The sequence below is a fragment of the Chelonoidis abingdonii genome, chromosome 23, assembly GCF_003597395.2.
Source record: "Chelonoidis abingdonii isolate Lonesome George chromosome 23, CheloAbing_2.0, whole genome shotgun sequence".
Taxonomy (NCBI): domain Eukaryota; kingdom Metazoa; phylum Chordata; order Testudines; family Testudinidae; genus Chelonoidis; species Chelonoidis abingdonii.
This window is the reverse complement of record NC_133791.1, coordinates 12,368,164-12,381,522: the sequence shown is the minus strand read 5'-3', so window position 1 is coordinate 12,381,522 and position 13,359 is coordinate 12,368,164. Positions and strand designations below refer to the sequence as shown.

Below are 13,359 nucleotides of genomic sequence, written 5' to 3'. Positions count from 1 at the left end.
TACCACAGAGTGTTACTGTTGAACATATAAATGCATCAGAGATGCGAAGGCCTGCTGTCCAACTACAGTATCCTTAACGCAGCCCTCTGGAGCGCACACACTATTCCGCAGGGCTCTCAATGTGCCCATTCATGGCCCAATCCTGCCATCCTTCCCGCTGTGCTGAGGCCTTTACTAGAACACGGGGGCTCTGTGGAGCTCATGTAAACCCTGGTCCTGCCCATTCATTCATGAATATTCCTTGCTCAGGGAAGTAATTCCGCTGACTTCTTCGCAACTACTCACAGAAGGAAAGATAGCTGGGCTGTGCCACAAATGAAAGTGCACCTGGGTTGTGTGGCAACCCTGATCTGCAATGTCCTCATTGTTTTCGTGATTCAAATCTTAGCCATAATGTTCAGTGCACAGCTGGGTTTTTTGCATTCATTCATTTCAACGGGTTCAGTTCTAATCCTGTTAAAATCAAGAGATGTTTTGCTATTGGCCTCGCTAGGAGCAGGACAGGGTCCAAAATGTGTGCATTGGGAGGGCTGAAGCTTGGCATGCAGAATCGGAAACTGGTACTGCAAAGGCCTATTGCAAAAGACTTTAGATTTTACCAGGGCCGTGTCCCCCAAGGGACACATTTTAAAATGGCATCAGAAAAGTCCCACTAGATCTAGAAGCTTTCCTCCTAGGCTTCTGCACCATCAGTGCTGTAGTAAAAGGGTCCAGTGCACAAATGTGGAGTATGTGAAATTTGAAGTGACTGTGCAAATTTAATGCTCCCATCAAACTAAATATGGTAGAGAAAATTTAGAAGATGGAATGACTGAGTGAGATAGGAGAATCAATCTGTCTAAGGTACTTCTACACGGTGGTATCCTGGGCCGCCCAGAGGATTCAGGGGGCCTGTGGTCTTTGGCTGCGGGGGGCCCCCGCCACAGAATTGCCGCCAAAGACCCAGCACTTCAGCGGTGGGTCCCAGAGCAAAAGGACCCCCTGCTGCCGAATTGCTGCTGAAGACCCAGAGTCGAAGAAACTCTGGGGGCCTGGGCCCCATGAGAGTTTTCTGGGGCCCCTGGAGTGAAGGTCCCCGCTCCAGGGGCCCCAAAAACTCTCATGGGGGCCCCTGTGGGGCCTAAGGCAAATTGCCCCACTTGCCCCCACCCCGGGCGGCCCTGGTGGTATCTAAACACCTCACAATCTTTAATGCATTTATTCTCATAACACCACTATGAGCTAGGGAAGTGCTATTATCCCCACTTTACAGATGGGAAACTGAGGCACAGAGCTACTACAGTTGCTACAGCGGCACAACTACTGCAGTGCAGCTGTGCCAGTCTTGTGCTCAGGCTGCTGCACTAACCACTGGACCATCCTAGGGTGATTGGACTCTGACACAACCAAGTCCATAGTGTGTGTGGGTGTGTATATATACATACAATTTTAAATTCTCCATACCTGTGTTACTCATATCACTTTAGATTATTAAGAATGACAGAATCTGAAAAAACCTTTTTTTAATGTTTGCATGTACATTTGGACAATGAAAATCACTGAAGTCAGTTTCTTTGTCTTTATTTATTATGTGTATATGGAGAATTTTGCTTTCTGGCTCTCAAGCCATGACACAATGATGCCCAGTGTGGGCTGTAAACACCAAAGGGAATGTTTACTTGGGTTTTTAAAAACATAGTCAGTGGAATTAATATAAACGCCTGGAGATATTTTTGTTGGTTACCGTCTTTTTTCAAACTGGTCTGAGAGTTTTTGACTTAAAGAAGCAGATTTTGGGGCCAAATTTGATCTAAAAGTGTCCCTCTAAGGGGGAGGTTTCAAAAGGAGGCTGGATAGCCATCTGGCTTGACCAGGGATTCTCAAACTTCATTGCACCGCGATTCTCTTCTGACCAAAAAAATTACTACATGACTCCAGGAGGAGGGGACTGAAACGTGAGCACTGATGCTCCAGGCGGGGAGGGCCTAAGCCCAAGGGCTTCAGCCCTAGGTAGGGGGGCTTGTAACCTGAGCGCTACCGCCCAGGGTTGAAGCTCTTGGGCTTCAGCCCCGGGCAGTGGGGCTTGGGCTTTAGCCCCAGTCCCTTGCAAGTCTAACACTAGCTCTGGCACCCTGGGGTCATGACCCACTTTGAGGTCCCAACCCCCAGTTTGAGAACTGCTGGTTTAGACACAACAAAGCCTGCATCTAGATCAGTGGTTTTCAAGTATTGGGTCGCAGAATGCAAGGCACTGGGTCACCTTGCTCAGCACCCAGGGACCCTGGCGGCCGGCCAGTAAAAACAAGTAGTTCCTACCTGTTCTGACACCGTGCTGTGCCCCGGAAGCGGCCAGCAGCAGGTCCGGCTTGTAGGCAGGGGGCACCATGGGCTCCAGGCGCTGCCCCTACCCTGAGCACCGGCTCCGTGCTCCCATTGGCTGGGAACTGGCCAGTGGGAGCTGTGGGGGGAGATGGTGCCTGCGGGCGAGAGCCACGCAGAGCCGCTCGCGTACCTCTGCCTAGGAGCCAGTCCTGCTGGCCACTTCCAGGGTGCAGCGTAGTCCGCGGGGCCAGGACAAGCACTAAGCCTGCCTCTGCACCCCAGCTGCGCCGTTGACAGGAAGCTGCCGGAGGTAAGCCCATGCCGCAATCCCTCCCCCAGCCCTGAGCCCCCCCAAACCCAGAGCCCCTTAAAGCACCCCAACCCTAAATTCCAGGCTATATCCCTGTCTCTGAGTGCAGCATTGCACATACCTATGGTGCTTAAAATGAGTAGAACCGAATCTGAGAGGGACTCACTGAAAGCCCTTGATCAAGTCACTCACCGCTTTGTGCCTCAGTTTCCCTACCTGTAAAATGAGACCATCCGATGAAGAGAAGCATATTAGCGCTAAACTCAATTTTGAGTGTGTTACTGAGGAAGGAGCTCAGAAATGTGTTTGTTTTCAAAGTGATTTTTGATCCCCACATCGTCCCCCCCCCCCGACTCCCCTTCAAAGCCTGATTCAAAGCTCCATGACAGGCTCCCAGTCCCACTGGCTTTGGATCAGGCCCTGCCTGTCCCGCGGGAACACACACTGCGGAGAGGAGACCCTTTATCTGAAGAGGAAGCAGGGACACTGCGTGGCCTCCCGCCCCCGGGGGACCCCCCACCCGAGATCCCCACACCAAGATCGTCAGCGGCCCCGGCTCCCCACAGCGCCTGGGCTCTGCGCGGCCGGCAGGGCTGGCGCGGCCGCGGGGCGCTAGGCCGGCGGAAGGCAGCGGCGCGGCGAGCCGTCCAAGGCCGCCGGGCGGACACCCCCAGCTGGCAACGGGCCCAGGCGGGCGGCCACCCCCCGCGGTAAGGGGCACGGGGGGCGTCGCTGCCCCGAGGGGGTGCCCCCGCGCGTGCCCGAAAGGGGGGCTGGAGTGGGGGTCAGAGCGTGCCGCTGAAAGGCTGAGTGGGGCGGAGGTGCCCCCCGCGCGTGCCCCAAACGGGGGGCTGGAGTAGGGGGGCTCAGAGCGTGCCCCGAACGGGGGCTGGATGGAGGGGCTCAGAGCGTGCCCTGAAACGGGGGGGCTGGGGATAGTGCCCCCGCGTGTGCCCCGAAAGGCGGGGCTGGAGTGGGGGTGCCCCCGCGCGTGCCCCGAAAAGGGGGGGGCTGGAGTGGGGGTGGCTCAGAGCGTGCCCTGAAACGGGGGGGCTGGAATGGGGGGGGCTCAGAGCGTGCCCTGAAACGGGGGGCTGGGGATGGTGGCCCCACGCATACCCCGAAAGGCGGGGCTGGGATGGGGGTGCCCCCATGTGTGCCCCGAAAGGGGGGCTGGAGGCATAGGAGAGGGGGGCCCTGAGTGCGCCCTAGACTGGGAGGGGGTGTTGGTGAGATCAGTCCTCCGTCTGCCCTGAAATGAGACCGTGGTGGGGGGTGAGATCCTGTTACTGGAAGGTGTCAAATTTCTCACAAAACCTACCCCCCCCCCGCCCCCGTCCCGCCGCAAGGTGCCAGAGCAGGGTGGGTCTGGGGGGTGAAGCAGCCACCTGCTGCCCTGGAGAAGCCCTACTGGGGGTGGGCTTGTGCCGTGAGAGTGAACCGATCACCATGGATGAGAGGGATGTGCACTGCTGGATTCACGAGTGCCTGCTACCGATTGCCAAATCCAGGCTTGCTCAGGATCCTGTCTGGCCAATTGCCCTGAAAATGTAAAAAGAAATATGGATGGTACCAAAATAAAGTAATAAGACTGTCTCCATTGACAAGATGCTCAGGCTTTCACCAGCTTCCAAACAGCATCATTACCAACACACACAACCTTAATCCATTGGGCCCTCCCAAACCCATTGACAAGAGCCCTGCTGAGTGGATCAGTACATTTTCTATCCTATCTGCTGTAATCCAGGTACACACCTGGGGCCTGATGCAAACCCCACTGTAATGGATGGAAGGACTGATCTTAGTGGGTTCTGGGTCAGACCCACGGTCCCCCGTCCTCACCACAGTAAGCCATATCCTGGGGCAGTGGGAGGGTTAGCTATTAAAAATGGTGGTCTTGTCCTGCAATTGTCCTCAGGTGGGTGCAGGTGTCTCTGAGTAGATTCATCTGCAGGATTAGGGTCTTTGTGAGAGGAAAGCATGAGACACTGGAGAGCTGGGTTCAGTTCCCTGCTTTGCCACAGATTTCATGTATGTCCTGGGGTGGAGGCCTAGATTTTTTTTTTTTTAAAGGTATTTAGGTGTTGCTGCACTCAGTGACAGTCAATGGAATTTAGGTTCTGAAGTGCCTAAATCCCTTTTGGAAATGAAATTTAGGCCTCTAAATCAGTTAGGCATTTCAACACCGAGGGCAGCCCTGCCTAAATACCTTCAAAATCTATGGCCTTAGTCTTTCTGTGCCTCAGTTCCCCAGATAATGGCACTTCCCTACCTCACAGGGTGTTGTGAAGATAAGTACATTAATAATTGTGAGGTGCTCAGCTACTGTCTAACAGAGGCCATATAAGTACCTCATATGGGAGGGGAGTCTAGTTTTATAAAACACTTTTTTCCACATCAATATAATTTTGTTGTTTGGCTTTAATCCTTCCCCTGTAGTGTTTGCAACTCAAATACTGCTGCATTTTGTTAGGGCAGGGGAACCAGAAAGGGAAATAGACAAAATTGTGAAAGTGACTAGCTTATTTTCACTACCCAGGCTAATGCAAAAATCAAACAAAAACACCCCTCCAACAAACAAAAATAAAACAAAATCACATATCCCAAAACATTAACAAACAAGAAACACTCTCACAAACAGCAGAAACCAGTACATTCAAAATTGCAATTTGAGATGTTATCAAGAACACAAGGACTGGTGTCATCTTATGCAAAATATGATTTGTTACCCACTATCCCTTTAACTGGGCTCCTGAGAGCCGATCTGTTAGCAACCCCGATGGCAATTCAAGTAGATGGGGGCTATGCGGCATTTGAAAATCAGAACCCTTTATTGGTTTGTGTAATAGCAGTTAGTGTGCACGCAAATATCTAGAGTGTGGAATTTTGCTGCGGGTATGGAGGTAATGGGGGAGAGGGATCTGAATGGTGCCATGAGCTGAGAGGAAAACTCCTTTCCCAATTCCTTCCCAGGTTACTGGAAAGATGACCACCCTCACCCGGCAGGATCTCAACTTTGGACAAGGTAGCATAGCGTGCTGCTCTCCAGAAGCTCATGAGGCTTCTTGCTGGCACAGGGAGTCCTGTGGAGATAGAGCTGGCTCTGCCTTGGAGTGCTGGTCTTCTGCCCCTCAGCTACTGCTGCGAATGGGGTGAAACATGTACTGTACAGGGAAAATGGGACACCTTTATGCCCTGCTGGTGGGTTGTAGTATTGCAGGTCAGAGGTTATGATGACCACTGCACTGCCCTGTTATGATCTTTGGAGCTCACAAGCTAAGCTGGGGTAGCTCTGGTCATACTTGGAAGTGAGACCTGTAAGGAGCGTTTATAATCCTGGTCAACTTGAACAATTATATTTTTACATGGGTATATCATTAAATTCTGCCTTCCTCCAGTTCACCTGTAGTTCCAATTGGATACAGGATTTTTCTTTACTTCCAGTCATAAATGGTTGTATAGTGTTGCTGTGGTGTTAAATAGTTGGCACATCCCACCCTAGAGGTGGTTGTATCTCAGTGGTGAATGCAGTGATCTCAAGGGTAAAACGCTTTGGGAGGACCATCGTGTCACCCAGTTCATAAAACAAGCAGTGTACGGATAAGATGATGATCGTGGGCAACAGTTAACCAGGAGATTCCTGCAGCCAGGACATATTTGCTGGGTTTGTTTTTCTTTACCTGCTTTCTTCCACCACCTCTTTGTTCTGTTCTCCAGTGGTTGCAGATGTTCTCTCTGAGTTTCTTGAAGTGGCTGTTCATCTCATCCTTTATGTTAGAGAAGTTTACCCCATTGGGATCTTTCAGAAGAGGAAAAAATACAATGTACCAGTCCAGGTAAGCGTCTCTCCTGTAGCTCTGTGGCTATGAGGAAATACACAGTTAAGCAGGGAGCATGCTGTATGTTCAAAAGCACTACAGAAGAGATAGGTATTATTATGAATGCTTAGGCTCAAGGAGGTGTTACTAGAATGGCATTTGTGGCCATCAATGAGATATTGGAGATGCGTTTGTTCTGGCTGGTGCCCAGCTGAATTAGTTTATATTTGAACAAATGCAAACCCTTAATTATTTTCAAAGTGAATTGAGTGGTCCTGAAAAGGGACGCATTAACAACTCTGGAGTTTGAAATGTTACACTTATGCACAGAACAGACAGATCACAGGCAACAGCAGTACAGATTTCCCCCATGCTGCCCCCACAATGTGCTGTAATCCTGGCTGGGAGGGACTGTCTCTAAGAAAGACCAGTTGTGAGGCAGACAGTGGTTAGGCTAGTTGTCAGCAGATACCACTAAACTGTGCAGTGGCTTATGGGAAATAAGTCATCAGATGCCAACAACTTCCCATCACTACTTACCTCTTCTGGATTTGAACTGGCAACCTAGTGGTAAAATATTCCATTACAGTAGCAACCCCCTGAGGCCCTGCAGCCCACCAGCCCTTCTGCTATTTGATCTGAGTTCTCATTCTGTTTGCACAGATGTCCTGTCATCCAGAGCTGAATCAGTACATCCAGGACACGTTGCATTGTGTGAAGCCACTGTTAGAGAAGGTGAGGCCATGCCAGAGACCCTTGTATGGGGCATACCCCCTGCCCCAGCTGCACTAGTCACAAATAGAGAACTTTTTACAGAGATTTGTATAGAGCAGTGGTCCTCAAAATTTTCAGGATCACACTCAGCCTAACCCTGTCTGCACCTCCCTCCCCCAGGGACCGGAGCCGCAGCTCCTGGGGGAAGTGGGGAAACGCAATAAGGGGTCCAAAGCTGGGGCCGGGAATGGAGCCACAGCCAGGGGCCGAGGTTGGGGTGAGGGCTGGGGCCGAAACCATGGCTGGGAGTGGGACAGGAGGCAGAGCAGGGCTGGGTGGCATTCTCTCCCTGCCCCCCATGTGGGCTTGCCCAGGTCTGCTACTCTTCCCCCCTCCCCCCAGTTCCTCTGCACCCCCCTAGAAGGGATGCACCCCACAGTTTGGGGACCACTGGTATAGAATTAGTGACCTAATCAGTTTCCCCACAGCCAGGGTCCAGGTTTGGTAGTGTTCATTTATTCACATTGAAACAGGTAAAAGGACACCAGCAGACTGCTAATATATATGTGTCCTTAACTATGGTATGTTACAATGATTAAAATTGAAACACTTAAAAATAAGGCTTATAAATTCTGAAGACACTTAGTCACTAGTAACTTTACTCACGTGAGCAGCCTTATGGAAGTCAGGGAGACTATTAATGCAAGCGAAATTAGACACCCGCTTAAGGCCCCAATCCGGCAGTGAGGTCTGGCTGTGCAGAGCTCATTGCCTTAGGCTGTTTTTTAATCTTCGCAGTTTGGCATTGCTCTCTGTTTGGAGGATTGAAATAGGGCAGTTTCACTTCCTGGTTAATTTTCATCAATTTCACTCTTGAGCATTAGCCACAAAGCTGCGGTGGTTGGTTGCCAACACCACGTGGTTTATTATTTTTCAGAACTCTTTCCACTGTAAGTCAATAGATAATAGTCTGTTGGCTTTAGGATTTTTAAATGCTTATTTTTACATAAACTAATTTGTGGAGCCAAACTCGCCTTACTGGTGCTGTGGGTGTGAATTGTCCTCTGCCTTGTATTGTCCCTGGGTTGGGAGTATATATTGCGAGCCTCATGTCTAATCCTTGGAGGAAGGTGGAAGCCTATGATGGCTGCACGTTGCCTCTCCATGTAGCAGTAGCTAGAGAGGGAAATGTCCGTTGTGGTGGGCTGCAGCTCCCTACAAGTCTTGGGGGTAGTCCCCAAACAGGGATCTCGTATCCAGTAATAAACTGGTAGGGCATTGATTGTAGCCAGAGCAATCCAGCAGCCTTTCTAAAGCCCTGGGAAAACACTGAAGTAATGTGGGGCTAGAGCAGATAAGCATGTTCCTGATTCATAGGGAGCATCAGAGACGGGGGGAGCAGAGGAAAAGGAGTGATCTGGCAGAGAGCTCCTGACTGGGTGTCTGTGCTTGCAGAATGACGTGGAGAAGGTGGTGGTAGTTATCCTGGATAAAGAGCACCATCCAGTGGAGAGATTTGTCTTTGAGATCACTCAGCCACCTCTGCTTTCCATCAGGTAAAGGTTCCCTCCTTCCAGCCCAGTGCAGCCAGTGCCTGCTTCCCTCTCCCTGTGTTCGATTTTGGGAGCTGATATTGGATACAACTACCCCTCCCTCTGGGCCAGGAAGTTCCCCTAATGATCTGTCTCCTCCCCAGCTCGGACTCGCTGCTGTCTCACGTGGAGCAGTTGCTCCGTGCCTTCATCCTGAAGATTAGCGTGTGTGATGCCGTGCTCGACAACAACCCCCCAGGTAGGACTGAAAGCCGCCGCTTCTACAGATTGGGCTCTAACTGCTGCTCCAGTGACAGCCTCACTGCCTGATTTTACATACAGCTCTTTACGTAAGGGGTGGTAAAATGTCTTTCCTGGACAAACACACTAGAGAGAAGCAACAAAGAGTCCTGTGGCACCTTATAGACTAACAGATGTATTGGAGCATGAGCTTTCGTGGGTGAATACCCACTTCGTCGCTCCAATACATCTGTTAGTCTACAAGGTGCCACAGGACACTCTGTTGCTTTTTACAGATCCAGACTAACACGGCTACACCTCTGATACTTGACACTAGAGAGAGTTTGTTTTGCACAGCTGGGCTCGCTGTCACTCAGACAGGCAGAAATGGAGATTAAAAAACAGTACAGGGGATTTAATCCCCAAAAGATCACAGGGCATGGTGCATATTAGACATAGGCAGCATCACTGAAATGCAACCAGCTCTGGGGTGGAAGGCAGCAGCCAACAGGCAAAGAGCATCCCGCCCAAGAGGTGAGGGTAGAAATAAAATGTTGATCATGAGCAGCGGAGCAGAATCCAAATCGTATAAAAGGTGCCCTGGGCCAGTTGGCGATAGGTTTACAGGAGAGGGGAAGGTGGAGACCATGGAGGAGTCCACGGTTTCTGAAGTGGTGCTAAGGAGAGAGCTAGCAAAGTCAGAGAGATCAGAAAATGACAGATTACTTCCCCAGTCCCTTTTGGAAAGGAACATGTCGTGGTATTTACTTAGCTGTGGATGAAACATGCAGAGAAGCTAGCTCTGTCTGGACACTGCCCAGATCATACCCTGATCCCTGTTCCCTCTGGCCATCTGATTACAGTGCCTTCCTCTCATCCCTGCCCCATCCCTTCTAGGCTGCACCTTCACTGTCCTGGTTCATACACGGGAGGCTGCCACGCGAAACATGGAGAAGATCCAGGTGATAAAGGTAGGTAATGCCTCCGTCTGCTTGTTGCTTGCAGTGAGCTGCATGGTAAAGAAAGATGGAAGTGAATTAAGGTGCTGCAGCTTTGGATTCTCCTTTCATCAGTGGGATTATATTATCATTCCCTGGAAGGGCTGGGCCACAGCAATTCCTGATGTCTCGAAGAGCTCTCCAAAGACCTCTCCTTAACAAGGAGGGTGTGAAGTTTTGCGCTGGGAATGTACATGCAGTGTTGCAGGTGTCTGGCCCTTTGAGGGGCATTGGGCCCAGCCTCGCCTGCGACTGATCAGGTGATTATAAAAGCTAACAAGTAGCTCAGCTGGGAGAGCTGCAGAGAGCAGGAAGGCTCCTGCTGGAGATCCTTGGTCTAGGGTTAGGAAGCAGGTTGGCTCCTGAGGTGGGACCTAGAGCAGGAGTTCTCAAACTTCATTGCACTGCAATCCCCTTCTGACAACAAAAATTACTACATGGCCCCAGGAGGGGGGACTGAAAGCTGAGCCTGCCCCATCCCTGCCACCATGGATTTGGGGGCCAAAGGCTTCAGCCCCAGGCAGGGAGCCTGTAATGTCAGCCCCACTGCCCAACGCTGAAGCCCTCAGGCTTGGGCCCCAGACAGTGGGGCTTAGGCTTTGACTCCTGGCCCCAGCAAGTCTAAAGTAGCCCTGGCGACCCCCCAGTTTGAGAACTGCTTCCCTAGAGCAAGCAAGATCCCAGGCAGATGGCCTGTAGGAAGATTGGGGAAGAGACACCAGGAGCGAGGCCCTGACTGGCAGCCCCTGGATCAGGGGAAGGGACTAGTTTGCAATGTGGAATTTGATACTAGTTTTACATGAGACAACACTCAAGCTGAAACCCTGCGAAGAAGGGCCTGAACCAGACAGCAGACAGGGTGGCACTGCCCCTAAGGCTGGGTGGACAGGCCAGCAGCCTATGTGCATGTTAGCCAGTACATGCTCACAACACCCCCCTGGGGAAATGGCATACCTGTCTTCCGGATGGGCAAGTCACTAAGGGCTTGATCTTGTGAGGTGCTGAGCCCCCTTTCCCCTATGGGATACGTAACCCACTTTGAGTTCTTCTGCTTAGCCCCAGGGCAGAGGTAAGGTCTGGAAGTGGAGGTCAGGGGAGGGAATTGGAGGAGGAGATTGAGGTCTCTGGATGCAGAGGGTAATAAGCCCTTAGTAATCAAAGACCTCGCTCAGGCTCTGCTGTTAAACCCTGGCTGAGGGATGGGCGGGGTGGGCATTGTCAGTGTGTGGATTAGCAAGGCTTTCTGGTATAAACCACTCTTTAAAGCTGGGAGCTCCCTGCTAACTTCCCAGCCAGGCACGTGCTCTGCCTCTACTCCTCCCCCAGCCTGATCTATGGCCCCCCTCAAATCCTCATGTTCACGGCCCCACTCCCAGCCCCTCCTTACTCCTTTGCCATAGACCCAATGACTGGGAAGGTGGGGGAGCACTTGTGGGGTGCAGAAGGCCAGAAGGAAGGGCAGTAGAGGGTCCCTGCCACCTCCACCCAATGCTGCTCCCATTTCCAGCCCTCTGAGCCAAGAAAGGGAGGGTGCTTTCTGCAGTTCATTCCCCCTGTTCTGAGGAAGCCTCTGTTCCTGCCGCCAGGATTTCCCATGGATCCTGGCAGATGAGCAGGATGTGCACATGCATGACCCCCGGCTAATCCCCCTGAAGACCATGACCTCGGATATCTTAAAGGTGAGCAGAGCGCTCCAGCCCAGGCTGGCATGGTACTTCAATCTATCCCACTTCATCTGCGGGGCAATGGCTTAACACTGCTGTGAAGTATCTTACCCCAGCAGGAGCTGCTGACACAGGAGGCGGGTACTAACGAGTGCACTGAGCCCAGGCAAGCTTGAGAGGGAAGGACCTTCTTCATCTCTAGTATGAAACCTGTTTGTGGCAGGATGCACTGGCCCCATTATCCCATCACCAATAAGTTCAGCCTGGCTCAGATCATCTACGTGTACAGGGGCTGGGTAGTGAAGTGCCCAATGGGCAAGCCAAAGAACACCCCACCCTGCTTGTCAGAGGCGAGAGGCGCCACGGCACAGCCACTGCTGGAGGGCTGGGTTGTAGCTCCTGTCTGTCAGAGCTGTTGGATTGTAACCCCTGCCCACTTAACAGTCTGAGTGTGAGCAGCTGAGCACCTCATGGAAGTGTGCCCAGCACCCTGAATTCCCCTTGGGAACCTGGGCCCTAGAGCAAGAATATAACCCTGGACTGAATGCTTAGCTTTTTGGTGCTGCTCCACAGCACCAGTTTACATCACCTCATGCAAATAGACTCTGATCACAGGTGCAACCTATGGAGAAGAACCAAGCTGATTAAGTCTGGTTCCCCCGTCTACAGTACATTCCCCTAAGAAGGTGTTAAGCCAGTACTGCAGGGTTACCTTTCTGAATCCCTTCTGTTACTCTCTTCTAGATGCAGCTTTATGTAGAAGAAAGAGCCCACAAAGGTACCTGATGCCGACTCTTCGCATCAACTTCAACCTTGTCCAAGGCTCAGATCTTCCAGAAGAATCCAGTGTCTTCTAGGAGGACGCAGTGTATCTTGTTGACGGGTGCTTCTTCAGTTGGCCTCCTGAGTGACTTAATGTCCATTGAGCAGCTCCCGATGGCCAGGCTGCCTATGGATTTAAAGTGCTCTTACCGCTATACATAGGACTTGTGTGTGTGTATAGACTGTTACAGCAAATCCACAGATGCAGTTTACATTACATCCCTCACACCATGCAAGTGGGAATCAGTACTTCTCTCTTGCTCTCTCTGATCCTGATTTAAGCCTTTAGAGGGCAGCTCAGTTGCATATTGGTACTTGTATGTGAATGTCCATTTTGTGTATGTACCTCTGAGCATCCAGCTGGATAACTTGGCCATGTTCTGTTGGAAGCCTAAGCTCGTGTGACTTCACTGAACTTGCCAGACTTACAGCAGGGATGAGTGGGGCCTTATCTACAATGTGTGTCCACTGTGAGTGAGTGAGCTGTAGCGTTGTCAATAAATACTGAGTGAGTTCCGCCATCATGGAGGTAGGCTGAATTGTGTCAAAGGCAGCTTCCCCCAGTGTGGTAGATGCACAGGCCTGTACTATTCAGAACCATTTCTGTGACCAAGTATAACTGGCACCATTGCACCTAGTGGACTTGCTCTCTCTTCATTTTCAGTGTTAAACACGAGTGATGGCCCCATGTTTCCATGGGAAAGATCTAGGAAGGGTGGAGAACATCCGCGGGATTCCTTTGGCGTCCCAGTCTCCCCCTGTACACATACTCCTCCAGAAGGAGAGGGATTCAGCCCTCCAACCCCCTGGATCCCCAGGAAACTAGAGCTGTACGCACAAAGTGCTGGGCCTCCCTCTCTCACACCCTGTCTCCATCACAGCTACTGTGGTGACTTGCTGCCACCACTCAGGCTTCTCTCAAGGAGAGGAGGTTCCCATGGCGAAGGTAATACAGCACCA

The 13,359-nt window shown here is 51.4% G+C and overlaps 1 protein-coding gene across 1 annotated transcript; it reads left to right on the top strand.

The window, feature by feature from the left end:
* Positions 1–5,586: 5,586 nt before the first annotated feature.
* Positions 5,587–12,920, top strand: MAD2L2 (mitotic arrest deficient 2 like 2). The gene is made up of 8 exons (XM_032775416.2): positions 5,587–5,636; positions 6,329–6,447; positions 7,093–7,164; positions 8,599–8,699; positions 8,840–8,934; positions 9,813–9,886; positions 11,500–11,592; positions 12,322–12,920. Exons 1-8 carry the CDS (start codon positions 5,597–5,599, stop codon positions 12,361–12,363), a joined length of 636 nt encoding a protein of 211 aa, XP_032631307.1. The 5' UTR covers positions 5,587–5,596; the 3' UTR covers positions 12,364–12,920.
* Positions 12,921–13,359: the final 439 nt, after the last annotated feature.